Source organism: Hemitrygon akajei, chromosome 11 (assembly GCF_048418815.1).
Source record: "Hemitrygon akajei chromosome 11, sHemAka1.3, whole genome shotgun sequence".
Classification (NCBI taxonomy): Eukaryota; Metazoa; Chordata; class Chondrichthyes; order Myliobatiformes; family Dasyatidae; genus Hemitrygon; species Hemitrygon akajei.
Window position 1 is genome coordinate 162,049,293 of NC_133134.1, and position 23,942 is coordinate 162,073,234.

A 23,942-nucleotide genomic window follows, 5' to 3' on the forward strand; every position below is an offset into this window, starting at 1 on the left:
TTTGAAGAAATGCCTCGTTTCTATATACATTATATGGTTATATATGTTTTGTACATGTATATAGTTAAATGACAATAAACTTGACTTGATATTAAACCTGGTTCTGAACATGATAAAATACCATGAACATGAACAGAGCAGGCAAGGTAAAGATGCAAATTAAATATATAAAAGCAAATATAAACTACAGGACAATAACTCTACTAAAAATAAGATATGGTTGGCTGCCTTTTATTAGATTAAATGTAAATGAATGTTTCCATCACAGGTACGCTTACAAGCATTAATGACCAATAGAAACTACATAGAACATAGAAATCTACAGAACTTTGTGGGCTGAGAGGCCTGTAATGCACTGTAGATTTCTATGTTCTTTGTTCTACATAGTTTCTATTGGTCATTAATGCTTGTAAACGTATATAATGATTGGTGATTTTACTCTTTGTCTGGCAATAAGGAATGAGGAGTGTTTAAGATCCTCATCCGGTCAATGCTTGCATAAAATTACAATTCTGAGTGAAATTCTTTGGAGCAGCTCGGGATTGTACTGCTCCTCTCGTGCACAAGGAAGTGAAGTTTAATTGGGAAATCATTACTAGTTGTCACAACCCAGTTGATCAGAGACAACAAACTCATGAGCTCAACAGGAATATTTTGGTTTCTCAGTTTGATGCCCACACTGACAAAGTCTGGTGATTAATAGAAAGATTGAGAATAAGTGACTGTTTTATCAGTTTTTACTGCTTCCTACACAAATCAAAAGAAGTTGCAGGTAGCAAATCATTACACTACACTTTGCCTGAGAGGGCAATCAACCCTAGAGACTCCACCGTTGTAAACACATGAATTTCTGCAGATACTGGAAATCGAGAGCAACACACAGCAAATGCTGGAGGAGCTTAGAAGGCCAGGCAGCATTTACAGAAAGGAACAAGCAGTTGACATTTCAGGCTGCGGCTCTTCATTAGCACTTGCTCTCTGCCTGAAAAGTTGACTGTTTATTCCTTTCCTTCCTGTCTGACCTGCTGAGTTCTTCCAGTGATGAGCTGGCTGTTTAGATATAAAATGCTTGCAAGCAGCATCAAATCATGAGTGGTCACAGTCTTCCTCCCCTCCCAAAAAACGGGATGGGAAGTGGAGTCTCAAAATAGAGACACAGGATTAAGTTGCGAAGAGAAAGATTTACTGAGGACATGAGGGGCAATATCTTCCCCACACAGAGGGCAGTGTATACATGGAATGAGCTGTCAGAGGAATTTCACACCATCTAAAAGCCAGTGGCAATAAATCCATTCTGATTCTGAAGTGGTAGTGGTGGGCACCATTCTGAAGTTTCATAGATACTTGGGCAGGTACAGGGATAAGAAAGCTTTTGAGGGATAAGGCCAAGTGCAGGTAAATGAGATTACCATTTACATGGACATGTTGGACCAGAGGGCCTGCTTGTGTCCTGTGGAACTCTATCTTCCACTCACTGCACAGATCTGGAGGCTTTTCCTTGCTTTGAAATACAGTTTGATGATTCCTCTGCTCTTTCTTGAATAAACTGATGTGTTTACTGTGTAACATACCAATCTCCAATTTATAGTGAAATTGGAAGTCACCTCTGCTACACGGTTAGGATAACTGAACCAGTTTTTGCTTTACCCTTCGTGCCCACGGCTTAACCATATGAATGCTGATAGTTGACAGCATCTTGTGTGTCTGTCAGCAGTTCAAAACACCTTTTTAAACATACCCAATGAGAAAAATAAATAAGAATAGCTTGTCCTGATCCAACCACATAGACACTGTGGCAAAGAAAGCACACCAGCAGCTTTACTTCCTCAATAAAAGGAATTACTTCTGAGTAAGTAGAGGTAGTAAAAATATGAATTCATGTAAATCACCTATATCATAGACTTTGCAGTATTCAAGGAACAACGTCTCAGGAAGGCGGCATCCTTCATGAAGGATCACAGCACCCAGGACATGCCCTCTTCTCATTGTTACCGTCAGGAAGGAGGTACAGAATCCTGAAGGCACACACTCAGCAATTCAGGAATAGCTTCTTCCCCTCTACCATCTGATTTCTGAATGGACATTGAACCCATGAACACTACCTCACTACTTTTTTAAAAAAGAATTTTTTTGCATGACTTATTTTAACTTAACTATTTAATATACCTAATTTAATTCAGTTTTTTCTATATTTATCTATATTTATCATGTATTAAATTGTACTGCAGCTGCAAAGTTGATATATTTCATGACATATGCCAGTGACACTAAACCTGATTCTGATTTTAAATTCATATAATTCATATGTTACATGAATTATTATATAACTATTCGCTCTCCCCCCCCCCCCCCCCCCCATCCCTTCGCATCGATCTCCCTCCTGGCACTTACCCTTGTAAATGGAACAAGTGCTACACCAGCCCTTACACTTCCTCCCTCACCACCATTCAGGGCCCCAGACAGTCCTTCCAGGTGAGGCGACACTTCACCTGTGAGTTGGCTGGTGTGATATACTGTGTCTGGTGCTCCCGGTGTGGCCTTTTATATATTGGTGAGACCCGACACAGACTGGGAGACCGTCTCGCTGAACACCTATGCTCTGTCTGCCAGAGAAAGCAGGATCTCCCAGTGGCCACACATTTTAATTCCACGTCCCATTCTGATATGTCTGTCCATGGCCTCCTCTACTGTCAAGATGAAGCCACACTCAGGTTGGAGGAACAACACCTTATATTTTGTCTGGGTAGCCTCCAACCTGATGGCATGAACATTGATTTCTCTAACTTCTGTTAATGCCCTTCCTCCCCGTCTTACTCCATCCCTTATTTATCCCCTCCTTTTTTGCCTCTCTCTGCCCCTCTCACTCTGCCTGTTCTCCCTCTCCCTCTGCTGCTCCCCCCTTCCCTTTTCTTTCTCCCTTCTGTCAATCACCTTTCCAGCTCTTAGCTTCACCCCACCCCCTCCTGTCTTCTATCATTTCAGATTTTCCCCTCCCCCTCCTACTTTCAAATCTCTTACTATCTTTTCTTTCAGTTAGTCCTGAAGAAGGGTTTCGGCCCAAAACATCGACAGTGCTTCTCCCTATAGATGCTGCCTGGCCTGCTGCGTTCCACCAGCATTTTGTGCGTGTTACTTTTGCATTGTACTGTATTTGTCAATATGGAGCAGAGAGTTAATTTGCAACTCTGGTGGAAGCAAAGGATGTCAGAATAGTGAAGGTGGAGTGCCATGGGAGGGATGTGGGACAGGTGGCAGAGAAAGCATGCCAGGAATTGAGAGGGGGTGGGGGGGGGGAAAAGAGGTTGTGCGGGTGCAGACACACCCAACCCTGAGAGACCAGGCAAGGCAAGTGAGTCCAAACAATTGGTTTTTGATCATTACAGAATGTCCCTCTGGTGCTTCTCACTCCCTCTCCTCTCCCAACCGTGATTCCCCTCTCCCTGCCCCATTCCCACTCTCAGTCCACAGTGGAGACCCATATCAGAATCAGGTTTATCATCACTCACGTATGTCAGGAAATTTGTTTTTTTTGCAGCAGCAGCAGTACAGTGCAACACATAAAATTACTACAGTACTGTGCAGAAATCTTGGGCACCCTAGCTAATATATTTGTGCCCGAGATTTCTGCACACTACTGCATATTATTTGTCTTTATTTTTTTGAAAATCTTATGTACAAATTTGCATTCTACACCAAGAAAGCATCCTTTCTGAATGCGTCACAGCTTGGTAAGGCAACTGCTCTGTCCTGGACCGTAAGAAACTGCAGAGTTGTGGACACAATCAGCACATCACATAAACCAGCCTCCCCTCCAAAGACTCTGCCTACGCTTCTTGCTGCCTCTGAAAAGCAGCCAGCATACCACTCCTCCTAGAGGGATCAGAAATGGAGTGAGCGAGCAGTGTCAAGTTCCTGGGTGACAATATCTCTGAGGATCTATCCTAGCCCCAACGTATCGATGCAGCTACAAAGGTGGCTTGGCAGCAGTTATATTTCACTAGGAGTTTGAGGACATTTGGTATATCACCAAAGACATTAGCAAACTTCTACAGAGATACTGTGGGGACCATTCTAACTGGCTATTGCACAGGATCAAAGTAAGCTGCAGAGTTGTAAACTTCATGAACACTATAGCCTCTGTAGTATCCAGGACATCTTCAAGGAGCGGAGCCCCAAAAAGGTGACATCCATCATTAAGGACCCCTATCACCTAGGTCATGCTTTGTTCTCATTCCTACCGTCAGGAAGGAGGTATAGAAACCTGAAGGCACACACACAGTGATTCAGGAACAGCTTCTTCCCCAACCAATATGTGAACGGACACTGAACCCATGGACACTGCCTTACTACTTTTTATTTTTGCACCACTTATTTAATTTAACTAATTAATATACATACTTACTGTAATTCACATTTTATTTCTATTATCATGTATTGCATTGTACCATTACGGCAAAGATAACAAACTTCATGACGTATTAAACCTGATTCTGATAATCAAAGACGCCTTCTCACCCTGAATATTCTCGTTTCCCCCTCCTTAAAACATAACTGAAGTCTGAAAACATTACACCAGGCCTAAATCAACTTCTGTCATGTTATTATAAAAACCTTGAATGGATCTCTTGAACGTTAAAGATGAATTATTGACCTTAATGTACCACTGCCAATCTGTAACTGTTACACAGCATTCTCCATTCTGTTGCTGTTTTTACTTGCACTAGCTCGATGCACGGATGCTTTGAATCGATCCTTACTGATGGCTTGTGAAGCTAACTTTCTCCTCTGTACTTCAGTACACATGACAATAATAAACCAAATTCCAATTTGCCGCGGCTCATAAACAGCACATTTATGTACCTCATCGATGCTGTACAGGCCCGCAAAAGTGGCACGGATTCGTTCGATGGCTTCTGGGGACTCGGACAGGTAGTTCTCGAGGACTCCGGCACGCACCAACACCTGCTGTATCTTCTTGGCTCCCACAAGGTGGGTGGCAATATTTGGGCATTTAATTGCCAACGAACGCTCGATCATCAGTCGTCCCAACCAACACTACAAAAACATTAAGCCGACACATCACTCCATGTAAAGTACATGACAATAATTCTGAATTTGTTTCAAACTCACTGTTAACAAACATCATGACTAGGTTTAGAGAGAGTGCAGTGGAGTTTTATCAGGGTGCTGCCTGCATTGGACAGCATGTCTTCTGAGGATAGGTTAGAAACATAGAAACATAGAAAATAGGTGCAGGAGTAGGCCATTCGGCCCTTCGAGCCTTCATACCACCATTCAGTATGATCATGGCTGATCATCCAACTCAAAACCCTGTACCTGCTTTCTCTCCATACCCCCTGATCCCTTTAGCCACAAGGGCCATATCTAACTTCCTCTTAAATATAGCCAATGAACTAGCCTCAACTGTTTCCTGTGGCAGAGAATTCCACAGATTCACCACTCTCTGTGTGAAGAAGTTTTTCCTCATCTCAGTCCTAAAAGGCTTCCCCTTTATCCTTAAACTGTGACCCCTCGTTCTGGACTTCTCCAACATCGGAAACAATCTTCCTGCATCTAGCCTGTCGAATCCCTTTAGAATTTTATATGTTTCAATAAGATCCCCCCTCAATCTTCTAAATTCCAGTGAGTAATGGTTGAGTGAGCTAAGAAATTCAGCAGGTCAGGCAGCATCTATGGAAAGAGGAAACAGTTGACATTTTAGGCCAAGACCTTCACCAGTCCTGACGAAGGGTCTTGGCCCAATACGTTGACTGTTTACTTTTTTCCCCATAGTTGCTGCCTGGCCTGCTGAGTTCCTCCAGCATTCTGTGTGTGTTACTTTGATTTCCAGCATCTGCAGTTTTTCTCTTGTTTGCGAGTGAGCTAAGGCTTTTTTGAAAAATGAAGGAGGAAGGTAAGTGACTTGACAGAGTTGTATATGATAATAAGAGGCATAGATAGCCAGCAGTGGCCAACACCAGAGGGCATCTTTTGAAGGTGAATGCAAGTTAGGTGTGATGACAGAGAGAGGTCGGTGCCTGTAATGCACCTCTGGGTGTGGTGGTAGAGGCTGATACATTAGGGACATTTAAAACTCTTACATGGAAGAAAGAAAAAGGGATGGCTATGTGTTATATTGGAGGGAAGGGTCAGATTGATAGTGGAGTAGCTTAAAGGGACAGCACAAAATTGTGGGCTGAAGGACCCACACTTTGCTGTATTAATCTATGTTCTAGTTCTGGGTTCTTTCAAAAGAGATTTAGTATAATTCAGCACAAATGTTGTGGGCCGAAGGATCTTTTTTTTAATGCTGTGCTATTCCATGTTCTATATATATATTTCCCAATAACATTAATCATTTAAGATGATTAGTCAATTAATGGTCTCCTATTGCAATCCGCAGAAAGGTAATAAGTGCAGATCTGGCCACTAGGGGGTACTCTGGGCCTATTTTTCACAAGTTATAATTTTGTACTCAGATGTTACTCAGATCCTTGAGCTGAAAAAGCAAAACTTTGAAGCGCAAATAGACTATTTCTGTCATTCTAGAGAAAAAAAATCCTGCCCTCAATTTAAATACACAGCCTAACACCACATTCGTGCACCAGTTCTGTAGACCTGCATATCACAGCTCTGTTTATTTAGTCTTAGAAAAGTACAGCAACAAAACAGGCCTTACAGCCCATCTAGTCCATGCTGAAACCATTTGAACTGCCTACTCCTATCAATCTGCACCGAGACTATGGCCCTCCATACCCCTTCCATCCACATATCTATCCAAACTTTGCTGAAATATTGAAATTGAGCTTGCAGGCACCACTTGTGCTGGTAGCTTGTTCCACACTCCCATGACCCTCTGACTGAAGAACTTTCCCCTCATATTCTCCTTAAGCTGTTCACCTGTCACCCATAACACACTACCTCTGGTTGTAGTCCAACACAACTTCAATCGAAACAGCTTGCTTGCATTTACCCTATGTATACCCATGATAATTTTGTATACCTCTATCAAATCTCCTCTCAATCTTCTACATTCCAAGGAATGAAGTCCTAACCTTCAATCATTCCTTATAACTCAGGTCCTCCAGACCTGGCAACATGCTTGTAAATTGTGGCAATGAGCCCCACACCCTCAATGAATGGTTTTTAAAAAATGGAAAAAAACAGCAGCCAGTGCACAGGCAGGTAAAGCATTAGTGGCTTCGATGGCAGTGGAAGGCGGGCGGAGCACCACCAAATGCGTTGGGTTATTCCTCCTTGCGTGGGCATTCTTTCTTATTTTTTAAACCATAAGAGAGAGAGAGGGTCTAGCAGAGTGGAGTGGGGGCGAGAGTCAGAGTGAGAACCTAGAGGCTTTGACTCAAGAGGCTTCAACAAGCAGAGGATGAGGCCAAAGAAACAGGTGAGAAGGGTAGGGTTTTCTTTTTTATCATTGCTGATCATTGTACAAGTGCAGGCAAGATGACAGATATGACAGTGGAATGCTCCTCCAGTAGAACGTGGGAATTCATGGAACCTGATGGTCTCACTGATGACTATACCTGCAGGAAGTGCACCCAACTTCAGCTCAGAAAAGACCGCATTAAGTTGCTGGAGCTAGAGTTGGATGAACTAAGGATCATCTGGGAGGCAGAGCAATTGATAGATAAGACTTTTGAGCAGGTGGTTACACCTAGAGTGCAGCGATCAGGAAGCAGATGGGTAAACACCGAGAGAGGTAAAGGGAGAAGGAAGTCAGTGCATGATCCCTGTGTGGCCATTCCACTGAGCGACAGGTAAACCCCTTGGATACTGCTGTGGGTGGGTTGACCTATCTGGGCAAGGCAGCAGCAGCCAGACCAACAGCACTCCGCTTGGCTCTGAGCCTCAGAAGGGAAGGGTGAAGTCAGGAGTAGTGATAGTTAGGGGGACAGATAGGAGATTCTGCAGCAGATGACTCTGAGGCAGGAATGGCTGCTGAGTGCGCCAGGTTTTTAGATGTTTTTGAGGATGTGACTAAACACACTGATGAAGGTAGAGCTGTAGGTGTAGTGTACAGTCAGCCCTCCTTATCCGCGAATTCCGTATGCGCGAATTCAACCAACCGCAAACCGCGAAAACCCGGAAGTGCTCTTCCAGCACTTGTTGTTCCAGCATGTACAGACTTTTTTTCTTGTCATTATTCCCTAAACAATGCAGTATAACAACTATTTTACATAGCATTTACATTGTATTAGGTATTATAATTAATCTAAAGATGATTTAAAGTATACGGGAGGATGTGCATGGGTTATCGTGGATCGGGATTGAAAAAAATCGGAAGTTCTCTTACTCAGTAAGTTGGAACAGGTACATCAGGTATTATTTAGCGCTAGTTAGTCAAACATTTGTCTTAGTATATAGTATATATTTTACCTTTCTATGCATACAAAACACTTAAGAACATATGTTTCAGCGCCAGGTATTTTGGTATTCGCAAGGGGTCCCGGAACCAATCCCTCGCAGATAAGGAGGTCCAACTGTATATGGATTTCAGCAAGGCATTAGATAAGGTACCCCATGCAAGGCTTATTGAGAAAGTAAGGAGGCATGGGATCGAAGGGGACCTTGCTTTGTGGATCTAGAACTGGTTTGCTCACAGACGGCAAATAGTGGTTGTAGACGGGTCACATTCTGCATGGAGGTCAATCACCAGTGGAGTGCCTCAGGGATCTGTTCTGGGACCCCTTCTCTTTGTGATTTTTATAAATGACCTGGATGAAGAAGTAGAGGAATGGGTTAGTAAATTTGCTGATGGCACAAAGGTTGGAGGTGTTGTGAATAGTGTGGAGGGCTGTCAGAGTGACATTGATAGGATGCAAAACTGGACCGAGAAGTGGCAGATGGAGTTCAACCCGATAAGTGTGAGGTGGTTCATTTTGGTAGGTCAAATATGATGACAGAATATAGTATTAATATATTGGCAGCACAGTGGATCAGAGGGAACCTGGGATCCGAGTCCATAGGACACTCAAAGCTGCTGCGCAGGTTGACTCTTTAAGAAGGCGTACGGTGTATTGGCCTTCATCAATCATGGAATTGAATTTAGGAGCTGAGAGGTAATGTTGCAGCTATATAGGACCCTGGTCAGACCCCACTTGGAGTACTGTGTTCAGTTCTGGTTGCCTCACTACAGGAAGGATGAGGAAACCATAGAAAGGGTGCAGAGGAGATTTACAAGGATGTTGCCTGGTTTGGGGAGCATGCCTTATGAGAACAGGTTGAGTGAACTCGGCCTTTTCTCCTTGGAGCGACAGAGGATGAGAAGTGACCTGACAGAGGTGTATAAGATGATATGAGGCATTGATCATGTGGATAGTCAGAGGCTTTTTCCCAGGGCTGAAATGGCTAACATGAGAGGGCACAGTTTTAAGGTGCTTCGAAGTAGGTACAGAGGAGATGTCAGGGGCAAGTTTTTTTTTATGCAGAGAGTGGTGAGTGCATGGAATGGACTGCTGGTGACGGTGGTGCAGGCGGATAGGATAGGGTCTTTTAAGAGACACCTGGATAGGTACATGGAGCTCAGAAAAATAGAGGGCTATGGGTAACCTTAGGTCATTTCTAAGTAAGTACATGTTTTGCACAGCATTGTGGGCCAAAGGGCCTGTATTGTGCTGTAGGTTTTCTATGTTTCTATGTTTCAAAAAGAACAGGGAGGGAGGAAAAAGAGGTGGGGGAGTGGCACTTCTAATCAGCGATAGTATCACTGCTGCAGAAAAGGAGGAAATCTTGGAGGGATTGTCTACTGAGTCATTGTGGGTGGAAGTCAGAAACAGGAAGGGGGCAATATCTCTATTGAGTGTTTTTGTAGACCCCTCTCCAATAGTAAACGAGACATCAAGGAGCAGATAGGGAGGCAGATTCTGGAATGGTGCAATAATAATAGGGTTGTTGTGATGTGTGATTTAAACTTTCCTAATATTGACTGGCATCTCCTCAGAGTAAGGGGTTCAGATGGGGTGGAGTTTGTTAGGTGTGTTCAGGAAGGTTTCTTGATGCAATATGTAGATAAGCAAACTCGAGGAAAAGCTGTACTTGATCTAGTATTGGGGAAATGAACCTAGTCAGGTGTCAGATCTCTCAGTGGGAGAGCATTTGAGGTAGCAATCACAACTCTGTCTCCTTTACCATAGCTCTGGAGAGGGATAGGACCAGAAAATTTGGAAAAACATTTAATGGGGGTAGAAGGAAAATATGATGCTATCCGGCAGGAACTTGGAAGCTTAAATTGGGAACAGATGTTCTCAGGGAAATGCACAGCAGAAATGTGGCAAATGTTCAGGGAACATTTGCATGGAATTTTGCATAGGTATGTTCCATTAAGGCAGGATAAGTACGGTAGGGTAAAAGAACCATGGTGTACAAAGGATATTGAAAATCTAGTTAAGAAGAGAAAAATAAACTCAGTATAGGTTCAAGAAACTAGGTACTGTCAGAGCTGTAGAAAATTACAAGGGTGCCAGGAAAGAGCTCAAGGATGAAATTGAACATAGAAACATAGAAAATAGGTGCAGGAGTAGGCCATTTGCAAAGGAGCTATTCAGTATGATCATGGTAGATCATCCAACTCAGAACCCCGTACCTGCTTTCTCTCCATACCCCCTGATCCCTTTAGCCACAAGGGCCATATCTAACTCCCTCTTAAATATAGCCAATGAACCGGCCTCAACGGTTTCCTGTGGCAGAGAATTCCACAGATTCACCACTCTCTTTGTGAAGAAGTTTTTCTTCAAGAAGGGGCCCTGAAAAGGCCTTGGCGAGCAGGATTAAGTAAAACCCCAAAGGCATTCTACAAGTATGTGAAGAGCAAGAAGATGAGCTGTGTGAGAATAAGGCCAAACAGGAGTGAGGGTGGTGACAAGTGAGTGGAGCTGGAGGAGGTAGTGGGGATACTTAATGAATACTTTGCTTCAGTATTCGTCAGTGAAAAGGACCTTGACAATTGTGGGGATGATTTAAAGTGAACTGAAACACTTGAGTGTATAAACATTAAGGAAGAGGATATGCTGTAGCTTTTAAAAGGTATAAGTTAGATAAGTCACTGGGACCAGTGTACTGTGCTACTGTGGGAAGCGAGGAAGGAGACTGCTGAACCTCTGGTGATGATCTTTGCATCATCATCAACAGGGACAGGAGAAGTACCAGAGGATCGGAAGGTTGCAAATGTTGTTCCCTTGTTCAAGAAAGGGAGTAGATATAACCCAGGAAATTATAGACCAGTTAGTCTTACTTCAGTGGTGGGAAAGTTGTCGGAGAAGATCCCGAGAAGCAGGATTTAGAGCATTTGGAGAGGTATAATCTGATTAGGAATAGTCAGTATGGCTTTGTTGTGGATGGTTCGTATTCTGCATGGAGGTCAGTGACCAGTGGTGTTCTGCAGGGATCTGTTCTGGGACCCCTTCTCTTTGTGATTTTTATAAATGACCTGGATGTGGAAGTAGAAGGATGGGTTAGTAAGTCTGCTGATGATACAGAAGTCGAGGGTGTTGAGGATAGTCTTGAGGGTTGTCAAAGGATACAGGGCGACATCGATAGGATGCAGAACTGGGCTGAGAAGTGGCAGATGGCGTTCAACCCAGATATGTGTGAAGTGGTTCATTTTGGGAGGTCAAATTTAAAGACAGAACTAAACATTAATGGTAAAACTCTTGGCAGTGTGGAGGATCAACAAGATCTTGGGGTCCATGTCCATAGGACACTCAAAGCTGCTGTGTGGGTTGACAGTGTTGTTAAGTGTATGGCATGTTGGCATTAATCAACCATAGGATTGAGTTCAAGAGCTGTGAGGCAATGTTGCAGCTATATAGGACCCTGGTCAGACCCCACTTGGAGCACTGTGCTCAGTTCTGGTCGCCTCACTATAGGAAGGACTTGAAAACCATAGAAAGGGTGCAGAGGAGATTTACAAGGATGTTGCCTGGATTGGGGAGCATGCCTTATGAGAATAAGTTGACCGAACTTGGCCTTTTCTCCTTGGAGTGACGGAGGATGAGAGGTGACCTGATAGAGGTGTATAAGATGATGAGAGGCATTGATTGTGTAGAGGTGTATAAGATGATGAGAGGCATTGATTGTGTAGATAGTCAGAGGCTTTTTTCCAGGGCTGAAATGGCTAACATGAGGGGACATAGTTTTAAGTTGCTTGGAAGTAGGTACAAGGGGGATGTCAAAGGTAAGTTTTTCCACACAGAGTGGCGGGTGTGTGGAATGTACTACCAGAGAAGGTGGTATAGGCGAATACGATAGGGTCTTTTAAGAGACTCTTAGATAGGTACATGGAGCTTAGAAAAATAGAGGGCTATGCGGCATGGTAATTCAAGGCAGCTTCTAGATTAGGTTACACAGTCAGCACAAAATTGTGGGCAGAAGGGCCTGTAATGTGCAGTAGATTTTCTATGTTTCTAATGGAGAGAGGCAGAAGAAAGGAAACCATAGGCCAGTTGGTCTGACCTCAGTGTTTGGGAAGATGTTCATTGTTAAAAATGTGGCTGTGGAGTCCTTGGAGGCACGTGATAAAATCTGCCGTAGTCAGCATGGCTACCTCAAGGGAAAAATCTGACAAATCTGTTGTAATTCTTTGAAGAAATAACAAGCAGGATAGACAAAGGAGAATCAGTTGATGTTGTGTACTTGGATTTTCAGAAGGCCTTTGACAAGGTGCCACACATGAGCTGCTTAACAAGCTACAAGCCTGTGGCTTTACAGGAAAGATTCCATCATAGATAAAACAGTGGCTGATTGGCAAAAGGCGAAGTGTGGGAATAAATGGAGCCTTTTCTGGCTGGCTGCTGGTTACTATTGGTGTTCCACAGGGATCTACGTAGGGACAGATTCCTTTTACGTCCACAGGGATCTACGTAGGGACAGATTCCTTTTACGTTTTACGTGAATGATTTGGATGATGGAATTGATGGCTTTGCTGCAAAGTTTGCAGACAATATGAAGACAACTGGAGTGGCAAGTAGTTTAGAGGAAGTAGAGAGGTTACAGAAGGACATAGACAGATCAGGAGAATGGGCAAAGAAGCGGCAGATGGAATACAGAGTCAGAAAGTGTATGGTCATGCACTTTGGTAGAAGATATGAAAGGGTTGACTCTTTTCTAAATAGAGAGAACATACAAAAAACTGAGGGGGCAAAGGGGTTTGGGAGTCCTTGTGCAGGATTCCCCAAAGACTAACTTGCAAGTTGAGTCTGTGGTGAGAAAGGCAAACGCAATGTTAACATTCATTTCAAGAGAACTAGAATATAAAAGCAAGGATGTAATGTTGAGACTTTATAAAGCCCTGGCGAGGCCTTACGGAGTATTGTGAGCAGGGATGGGCCCCTTATCTTAGAAAGGATGCGCTGAACTAGAGAGCGTTCAAAGAAGGTTCATGGAAAATGATTCCAGCATTGAATGGCTTGTAATGGCTTGTCACATGAAGAGTGTTTGATAGTTCTGGGCCTGTATTCAATCAAGTTCAGAAGATGAGGTGTGACTTCATTAAAACTTATGGAATGGTGAAAGGCCTTGATAGAGTGGATGTGGAGAGGATGCTTCCTATAGTGGGAGGGTCTAAGCCAAAGGACACAGCCTCAGAATGGAGGGGCGTCCTTTTAGAACAGAGATGAGGAGGAATTTCTTTAGCCTGAAAGTGATGAATCTGTGGAATTCATTGCCACGGGCAGCTATAAAGGCCAAGTTTATATGTATACTTAGGGCAGAGCTTGATAGATTCTTGATTAGTCAGTACATGAAGGGACACGAGGAGAAGGCAGGAGATTGGGGCTGAGAGGAAAATTGGATCAGCCATGATGAAATGGCAGAGCAGACTCGATGGGCCAAATGGCCTAATACTGCTCTTGTATCTTATGAAATATAACAGTAAGTTTCCAGGAAATATAAAACTTTACAACAATAATTTTAAAAGTCACCTTAGTCAGTTATACACTGGTGGCATCATTTAATAGGTTGATAATAAAGCAAAAACACAAGCTATGCACAAGGTTAGCAGAGGAAATCACAGGATTTTGCCAGGATTTGAGGACTTGACTTGTAGGGAAAGGATGAATAGGTTAGCGTTGGATTACCGGGGGCGGGGGGGAGGGGGCACAGTAACATAGCAGTTGGCATAATACAATTACAGAGCCAGTGACGCAAGTTCAATTCCCACATCTGTCTGTAAGGAGTTTGTACATTCTCCCCTTTACCATGTAGGTTTCCTCCCACATTCCAAAAACAGAGAATTGTAAGGTTTAATAAGTTGTAGGCCTACTATGTTGATACCAAAAGCATGGCAACACTTGTGGGCTGCCCCCAGCACATCCACAGACTAAGTTGGTTGTTAACGCAAAGCATACATTTCTATAAATGTTTTGATATTCATGTGACAGAGGTTAGAACCTTATTCCCTGGGATTAGGAGAATGAGGACGCCATAGTAGCGTAGTGGTTAGCTTGACTCAGAGCGTCGCAGTTTAGACTGAACTCTGGCGCCATCTGTAAGATGTTCATACATTCTCCCTGTGACTGCGTGGGCTTCCTCCGGGTGCTGGGGTTTCCTCCCACAGTCTAAAGATGTAGGTTAATTGGCCACGATTAGGCTAGGATTAAATAGGTGAGTTGTGGAGCCAGGAACATATCGCTAAGTAAAAATAAAATAAAATTTTACAGAGGTATACAAATTTATGAAGGGTAGGGATCGGGTAAATGCAAGCAGGCTTTTTCCACTGAGGCTGGGTGAGATGAGAACTAGAGGTCATAGGTTAAGGGTGAAAGGTAAAATATTCAAGGGGAACCTGAGGGGGAATGTCTTCACTCAGAGGGTGGTGCGAGTGTGGAATGAGCTGCTGGCAGAGGTGATGGATTGCCAAATTTAAGAGGGTTTGGATAAGTACATGGATGGGAGGGGTATGGATGTCTAGCCCCATGTGTGGGTTGCTGGGTCTAGGCAGAACAACGGCTTGACAGGGACAAGATAGGCCAAATGGCCTGTTTCTGTGTGGTGGAGCTCTTTGACTCTAAGTCAACAAAAACTACAGACCTTTAACAAGAGACAGTTGTGTTTAAATCACTGGGAAGTATAATAATAAAAAAAATACACCAACCTCTTCACTGTGGTAATCATCTGGACTGTATCCGGTTCGAAAATAGGCTATTGCCACTTCATAGCCATCTCTAAACATCAACACAACAGAGACAAGTGTTACAGAACTTCCCCAAACAAATTTTAAAGTCAATGAAAAGCAACTGTACGACTGACTCTGGAAATCAGACATGAAAACAAAAGTGCTGGAAAACCTCAGCAGGTCAGACAGCAGCCACAGAAAAGAGAAACCTTCCATCACAACAGAAAGAAAATCTGAATTAAATGAAAATGATTTTGTTGAGGTAGTGGTGAAGGTGGAAGGGAGAGTGGGTGAACAAAGAGGACTTCAGTGATAGGATGAAGCAATGTACTCATTAAATGGGCAGTTAAGCTCCTTTCTGTCTGTAAGGCATAGAAGCAGAATTAGGCCATTTGGCTCATCCATCATCAAGAAACCCCACCATCCAGGCCAAGAACTCTTCTCACTGTTGTCAACGGGATGGACGTCCCACACCACAAGGTTCAGGAATAGTTCAAACATCAGGTGTCTGAACCAGCATGGATAACTTAAATCACAACACTGAACTGATTCCAAAACACTTTCAAGGACTGTACAACTCATGCTCATGATATTTATTGCTTATTGATTTATTATTATTACGTTTTTTTGTATTTGCACTCTACAATTCATGTTTTCAGTATTATTTATTTACTTACTGTTTTAAATTTGCACTGATTATCTTTTGCACATTGGATATTTAACAGTCTATGTTTCTGTGTAGTTTTTCATTATTCTATTGTATTTCTTTGCTTTACTGTGAATTCCTGGAAGAAAATCAATCTCAAGGTAGGATATGATGCTAAATGCATACTTTGATAACCATCTTACTTTTAACTTTGAAGTCTATCTGCCATTTGATCATGGCTGATTTATTTCCCCTCTGAGCGATCTGCACCGGCTGTCTGACATGTTCCTAATATTGTGAAATTTAGGGGATAAGTAAGCGATGACGACGAGTAAAAATGGCTAGCCCCACTACAAACAGCAAGGAGGAGTTATCTGAAGCAGGAGAATGCAAAACTGACTGCTGCAGGCTGTTCGGGATTATTCTGGAGTCGTGAAATTATGTGAATAGAGCAGATTGTGAGCATCTCTGCTCCATCCGCCAAAACCAGAAGTTCCTGGTGGCCAAACATTTTAATTCTGATTCCCATTCCTGTTCTAACGCGTCGGTCCGTGGCCTGCTCTTGTGCCAAAATGAGGCAAATATCAATTTCCTGTTCTGGTAAAAAAAAGATTCCTTTCCCCTCCCCTCTTCTTCTATTCCCCACTCTGGCCCATTACCTCTTCTCACCTGCCTATCACTTCCCCCTGCATCCCCTTCTCTTATAGTCCACTCTCTTCTCCTATTATATTCTTTCTTCTCCAGCTCTTTACCTTTCCTATCCACCTGGCTTCGCCTATCACCTTCTAGCTAGCCTCCTCCCCCTCCCTCCAACTTTTGATTCTGGCATTTTCCTCCTTCCTTTTCAGTCCTGTAAAAGGGTCTTGGCCCAAAATGTTGTCTGTTTATTCATTTTCATAGACGCTGTTTGACCTGCTGACTTCTCCCAGCATTTTGTGTGCGTTGCTTTGGACTTACAGCATCTGCAGACTTTCTTGTGTTAATTAATTCAAGCATCTAGTCTTCAGTTACTAATGCAAGTTAAAAGAACAGCTTTGCAAACAAACAGCCCTGTCTATGGAGTACAAGCTTCTAGCACACAGCAGATAGCTGGCTGCTGAGAAATAGGAACAATGAACCCATGGAACATGAGGGTGGTTAACAGTTGTGGCAGGACTTGAATGCTATCAGGTCATGTAAAGTAAAATCAAGCGATATAGATGACAGCAAAGCTTCGCTTTGACACGAGCTCAATGCCTTCTATGCCCACCTTGACTGTTGAAACATGGAGGCGCCATCACAACCTCCCACAGACACCAATGATCCTGAGGCCGATTTACAAGCATTCTTCAAGAGCGTGAACCCATGAAGAGTATCCGTCCCAGATGGGATACTGGGCTGAGTAGTAAAAACCTGTGCTGGTCAACTGGCTGGAATGTTCACTGAGATCTTTAATCTCTCGCTTTGGCAGTCTGAGGTACCCACCTGCTTCAAGCTGGCTTCAATTATACTGATGCCAAAGAAGAATGTGGTAACCTGCCTTAATGACTATTGTCCAGTGGCACATACATTAACAGTGATGAAGTGTTTTGAGAGGGTGGCGATGAAACATATCAACTCCTGCCTGAGAACTGAGTTGGATCTATTCCAATCAGATGCATACATCAGGATGCTACTCCTTGACTACAGCTCAGCATTCAATACCAACATCCCCTCAAAACTAATCAGTAAGCTTCAAGAACTTGGTTCAATACCTCCCTTGTGCAATTGGATCCTCAATTTCCTCACTTGCAGACCCCAGTCAGTTTGAGTTGGCAACTTCTCCCTCACAATCTCCATCAGCACAGGTGCACCACAAGGCTGTATGCTTTGCACCCTGTTCTTCTTGCTTTGTACATATGACTGTGTAGCTAAGCACAGCTCCAGTGCTACAACCGTGAGATTCATATTCTTATGGGTATATTCAATAAATCTATAGAAATAATAACCATAACAGAATCACTGAAAGACCTCCCAACTTGACCATTCAACCTTAATGCAGAACAAACTGTGCAAATACAAAAAATAATAATAAATAAGCAATAAATATGGAGAACATGAGATGAAAAGTCCTTGAAAGTGCATCTATTTGTTATCCCCATTGGTTCAAGAGGCTGATGATTGAGGGGAAATAACTGTTCTGAACCTATGGTGAGAGTCTTTAGGCTCCTGTATCTTCTTCCCGCGTGCTCTGAGTGGTGGAAGTCCCTGACATCGTATGCTACTTTCCAGCGACAATGTTTCGTGCAGATGTGCTCAATAGTAGGAAGGGCTTAACCTGTGATGGACTAGGCTGCATCCACTACTTTTGTAGGATTTCCCATTCAAGAGCATTGGTGTTTCTATACCTGGCTGTGATGCAGTCAGGCTGGAAAGGGTCCTGACTGTGTGGAAAACATTATGTGTGGTCCCAGTACCCAAGAAGGGCAACTGAAAGACTTGAATGACTACTGTCCAGTGGCCCTGACCTCACACATCATGAAGACTCTAGAGAGGCTGGTCCTGGCTCACCTCTGACCCCTGGTCAGATCAGCCCTTGATCCCTGCACTTTGCTTACCAGGAGCACATTAGAGTCGACAATGCTGTCATCTACCTGCTGAACAGAGCCTACTCCTATTTGGATAAGCAGGACAGCACTGTGAGGATCATGCTTTTTTTGATTTCTCAAGTGCCTTCAATAGCAGTGAGCCCTCACTGCTGGGGGAAAAGCTCCATTCAATGTAGATTGGCACTTCCATTGTATCCTGGATAATGGACTACCTGACTGGCAGAGCACAGTGTGTGCAGCTTCAGAGCTGTGTGTCGGACATGGCTATAAGCAGCATTGAGGCCCCACAGGGGACTGTATTGGCTCTATTTCTGTTTACCCTGTATATCTCAGACTTTAGATACAACACTGAATCATGTCATCTGCAGAAATTCTCTGATGATACAGCAATAGTTAAGTGTATAAAGGGAGGATGGAGGATATAAAGGGAGGGTCCTGGTGAAGGTCATGGTCAAATGATGCAAGCTGAATCATCTGCAGCTCAGCATCAGTAAGACAAAGGAGATGCTGATGGACTTTAAAAAGACGAAGCCTGCACTGCTCCCAGATACTATTGATGGTGAGGATGTGGATAGGGTGAAGACCTACAGGTAGCTGGGGTGCACCTGGATGGCAGTCTTGAGTGGAACACCAACACAGAGGCTGTGTACTAGAAAGGCCGGAGCTGCCTCTACTTCCTGATGAAACTGAGGTCCTTTGGAGTATGAGGCTTCTCCTTCACATGTTCTATCGTCTGCTGTTATCAGTAAAATCTTCTATACACCTAGTGGTGTGCTAGGGCAATGGCATCAACACCAGTGATGCCAACAAACTCAATAAACTGATTAGAAAGGCTGGCTCTGTTATAGGGGTCAAAGTGGACACACTGGAGGTTGTGGTAGAACAAATGACCCTACGGAAAATCCTGGCAATTCTGGACAAGGCTACTCACCCTTGCGTGCCTCCTTGGCTGAACAGAGGAGCACTTTTTTTGTAATAGACTAAGACAGTTGCACTGCTCCTAAGAGCATAACATGAGGTCATTCTTAGCCCCGGTCATTATACTGAAGCTTTACGATGAGTCAACCTATAGCCGGGAAAATAATGATCCCCTCCTCTTAGACTGTTTAAGGTAACATTTTTTTCCAATTCTTTCTTACTTCTCTCCTAATATCTGTGCACTTGTAATGCTCCTGTGACACTGTAATTTCCTTTGGGACGAATAAAATATCTATCTACACATCTATAGAAGTTTGTCCAAATTTTAGATGTCATGCCGAAACTCTGCAGACTCCTAAGGAAGTAGAGGCACTTCTGTGCTTTGGCAGAGCTGACTCAATGGGCTGAATGGCCCAATTCTACTCCTATTTCTTATGGTCTTCTTGCGCTTATGTATCGGACCCAGGACAGGTCTTCCGAAATAATAACACCAAGGGATTTAAAGTTGCTAAAACTCTCCATCTCTGAGGACTGGCTCATGGAACTCTGGTTTCCTTCTCCTGAAGTCAATAATCAGCTCCTTAGTCTTGCTGACTTTGAGTAAGAAGTTGTTGTTATGGCACCACCCAGCCAATGGTGACAACAACTGGAAAGGCCAGTTGAATTGGAAGTTCAAAGTAAATTTATTACTAAAGTACATGCAGTATGTCACCTTGAGATTTGTTTTCTTGCAGGCATTCACAGAAGAACAAATAAATACAATAGAATCTACATATAATGAAAATCTACATTTAAAGACTGACAGACAACCAATGTGCAAATACATAAGTTAATAATACTGAGAACATAAGTGTAGAGTCCTTGAAAGTGAGACAATAGGTTGTAGAATCAGTTCAGTGTTGAGGTGAGTGAATTTATCCACGCTGGGTCAGGGGACTGATGGTTCTAGGTAATAACAGTTCTTGAACCTGGTGGTCTGGCACCCAAGACTGCAGGACCTCCTGCCTGATCACCATCAAAACTAGGTTCACAGTAAACTTGAAGAATGCCACCTCATATTTCATCTGGGCGCACTGTAGCCAGCATGTCTCACAGCTGAGTTCTCCAACTTCAGATAACTTGCACTTAGTTTGTTGCAGAACTGGCCATTTTTGCTTGCTACTCTCTTCTTTTGTATCTTTAATTTGTTGAACTTGGCCTGCTGGCCAGGTCCCATAAGACCCCACTGTATGTTATCATAACAGCACAACTTTATTGAGTTGGACATTGTGCACGTGCTATGTTGGTGCTGGAAAGTGTGGCGATACTTCAAGATTGTTCAATGTCATTTCCAGTATTTGGGCTGCTCTCAGCACATCCTTGGGTGTGCTGGTTATTAACTCAAATGTTAGACCTCACTGTGCTATATATTGTTACGAAGGATGAACAGCTCTGATGGGCAGAAGGGTGCAGGGTTGTCCATATCCCCCTCCCCTGGGAGAATTACAAACCGTTACTGTTGCCAGGCTGCTAATGAGAGAGAAAGAGATGGAACAAAACATACTGGGACTGGAACATTTGCTTCAGACTGTTACGTACCCGTGACACGTGACAGTGGTACCCTTGTCACGTGACTGGGGTTGAAGCTATACTGGACTTGAGGTAATGTCTTGTGATGGTGGAGTGACGTCATTTTCCCGCCAGTAGAGATCATGTGACAGGTTTTTTTTACACAGGGTATAAGAGGAGGACCCCTCCCTGTGAGGAGGGGCAGTTCGTGGCTGGTTTTGCCATGTTGACTTCATGCCACTGCATGATTTAATGTGATGACGCAGTTTAGTTGAAAGATGAAGTTTTATCTAATGCCTAAAGTTTAAAAGGTCATTGCCAGCAGTTTCTTTACAAATACTGCTAGTTGAGCATTAGTGGAGAGTGAAGATCGGAGTTCGGGAGTTAAAGATCGAGGAGAGTCGATTTCAATGGTGAAACGGGTTCGACTTTGTTTGATCCTCATTTCGGAAGGATTTCGTTGACTGTTCTCATGTTAATCTCTGGGAAATACCAGAAAAGATTAGGACAGTGTGGAAGAAAAGGTCAGTGCCTTTAAGCCGTTTTGTTTCATAAAATTCTTCGTGGGAAAAGTTCGACTTCAGGGACTGAAGAAAAACGACGTGAAAGAGAATTTAAATCGTCTTAAAAAGTCTCTCCTTTTAAATGGACTGAGCATTTTGAACTTTTGGCAATACCACTTTAAAGAACTGTTTTTTGCAACATCGCTTTAAGAACTGTTTGAGCTGCATCGCTTTAAGAACTGTTTAAGCTGCCGCACAGCAGCTGATTTCCGGTTACGTTAGTGATTTGTTTACTTTTGGGGGATTTGTTTTCAGTGTTTAATAATGTATTATTTGTTATAAAAACCCTTGCCTAACTCATATATTTATTGTTGCCTGAATACGTAACAAGACAAGGGCGAGACAACACCGGGGGAGAGAGACCATATTATGACTCCTGTAAGACTTACGGCTCCGGAGAGGGCTGTTTACTTGGTACTATTCTGTTCATTAAAATTCCTCAGTGGACAGCCGGAGTGGGCTGGTTTGATGGGCTAAGCCATTCAAACTGATTGACATCTGAGACCCCATGAGTAGGGATAAAAGTGAGGTCTGGGGAGACACCCCTCAGACACACCAAGAGACGCACCAAGAGACACACTAGTGAGCACTGTTTAAGTGTTGGAACCCACGAGAAAAGTGTGGGACATCAGAGACCGAACGAAGGATCGGTCAATTTTAACTCACAGTGTTTATAGCGAGGCCGGTGGGGGCTTGTGTGTGTGTCCACCCTTGCCTGGGTGATGAGTCCACCATAGAAGAACGGTCTAGCAAAAGGACAGGGGGGTCATACCTGAATGGCCACAACAACACATTGACGGATCAAGAATGTAAAGGAAGGTTTGACTGGCTGTCACTGTTTGCTCGCTCGCTCTCTCTCTCTCTCTCTCTCCAACAATTACAACACATCACGAACAACTACCTCAGCCTGTATGAACTGAACTGAATTTTATATTCACATATGACAATTTATTATCCCCTAGACTTTGATAGAGCTTGTTTATTATTGATTATTATTATACCCACACTTTTAGGTTTAGTATTGTTAATGTGTATTATCTGTATATTTGCATTGTTGATATTGATTTGTATATTTTACTAATAAACACTGTTTTGATAATAGTACCAGACTCCAACGGATACTTCTATCTTTGCTGGTAAGACACCCAGTTACGGGGTATGTAACAATATACACATATGAAAATATACATGTATGTAATTGTTAACATGTGTGCACGTGATAAGTAAATCTGAATCTGAATCCAACTTCCATCATTGAAATACTCCCTCAACCAATGGACTCACTTTCAAGGACTCTTCATCTCACGTTCTTGATATTTATTGCTTATTTATTTTCTTTCTTTCTTTCCTTTTGTATTTGCAGTTTGTTGTCTTCTCCACACTGGTTGAACGTCCACTGGTGCAGTCTTTCATTGATTCTATTATGGTTATTATTCTATTATGGATTTATTGAGTATACCTGCTAGAAAATGAATCTCTGGTTGTATATGGTGACATATATTTACATTGATAATAAATCTGCATTGAATTTGTTTTTTTCTCTTTTTCAGTTTGGATGCAGGATCTTCAACCCAAAATGATTATCTTTCTTTACATAGTTGATGCCTGACCTATGATTTTATGGACCTACTGAGTGCCTCCAGCAATTTAGAATTTTCTAGTCACTGTCACCTACATTTCTCAACCTTGATTTGCCTATTCCTGAATGCTCTCAAGAAAGTGGTGGTAAGCTGCAGACATCCTAGGGAAGTACTCTCACAGGCTTGTAGGGTAGGAATTTAGACCCAGTGACCATGAGGGACAACACATTTCCAACTCAAGACGATGTCCAACCTGAGATGGGAAACTTGAAAAGGTGTTCCTATGAGTCTGCTGCCCTCATTGTGGTCAGGGTAGCCTTGACAAGTAACTGTACTGCAATTTGTAGATGGAACCAACACACGTAATGTGAAATATTATAGGATCCAAATTCCTGGCACTTACCCCCTTCCTTCTCAGTCTAGAAGAAGGGTCTCAGCCTAAAACATTGACTGTTTATTCATTCCCATATACAGTTTGCTGCCTGACCTGCTGAGTTCCTTCAGCATTTTGTGTGTGTTGCTCCAAATAGAGAACTTGTTTCTTTAAAAACAAGTCAAGTTTATTGTCACCTACACAAGTTCATGTATGTACAGGTGCAATGAAGAAATTAACTGCAGCAATATCGCAGGCACATGGCACAAGACAAACATAAATTATACAAGGCCGTTGAAGAGATGTCTTTGAAGAGTACAGTAGGGGAATGGATCCATTTGGCATATTAAAACAAGACAAAGATAAAAAAGGATTCTATGGTGACATATACTATTGATCACAAACAAGATAGAATCTGCAGATGCTGGAAATCTGAGCAACACACACACAAAATGCTGCAAGAACTCAGCAGGCCAGGCAGCAACTTCCTAGCTCTTTGCTTCATCCCTACCTCTCCAAGTTTCACCTATCATCTTGTGTTTCTCTCTCCCCTTCCCCACACCTTTCAAATCTACTCCTCAGCTTTTTTTCTCCAGTCCTGCTGAAGATAGGAAGATGCT

General features: G+C 43.0%; 1 protein-coding gene across 1 annotated transcript in view; it reads right to left on the bottom strand.

Moving 5' to 3' along the window:
- Window positions 1–23,942, bottom strand: part of gss (glutathione synthetase) — a 114,259-nt gene that overhangs the window by 16,351 nt on the left and 73,966 nt on the right. The window contains exons 9-10 of the mRNA XM_073062113.1: window positions 15,107–15,176; window positions 4,861–5,055 (exon numbers count right to left, since the gene is read on the bottom strand). Coding sequence (XP_072918214.1) covers window positions 4,861–5,055; window positions 15,107–15,176 — 265 coding nt within the window. The remainder of the gene's footprint in view (window positions 1–4,860; window positions 5,056–15,106; window positions 15,177–23,942) is intronic.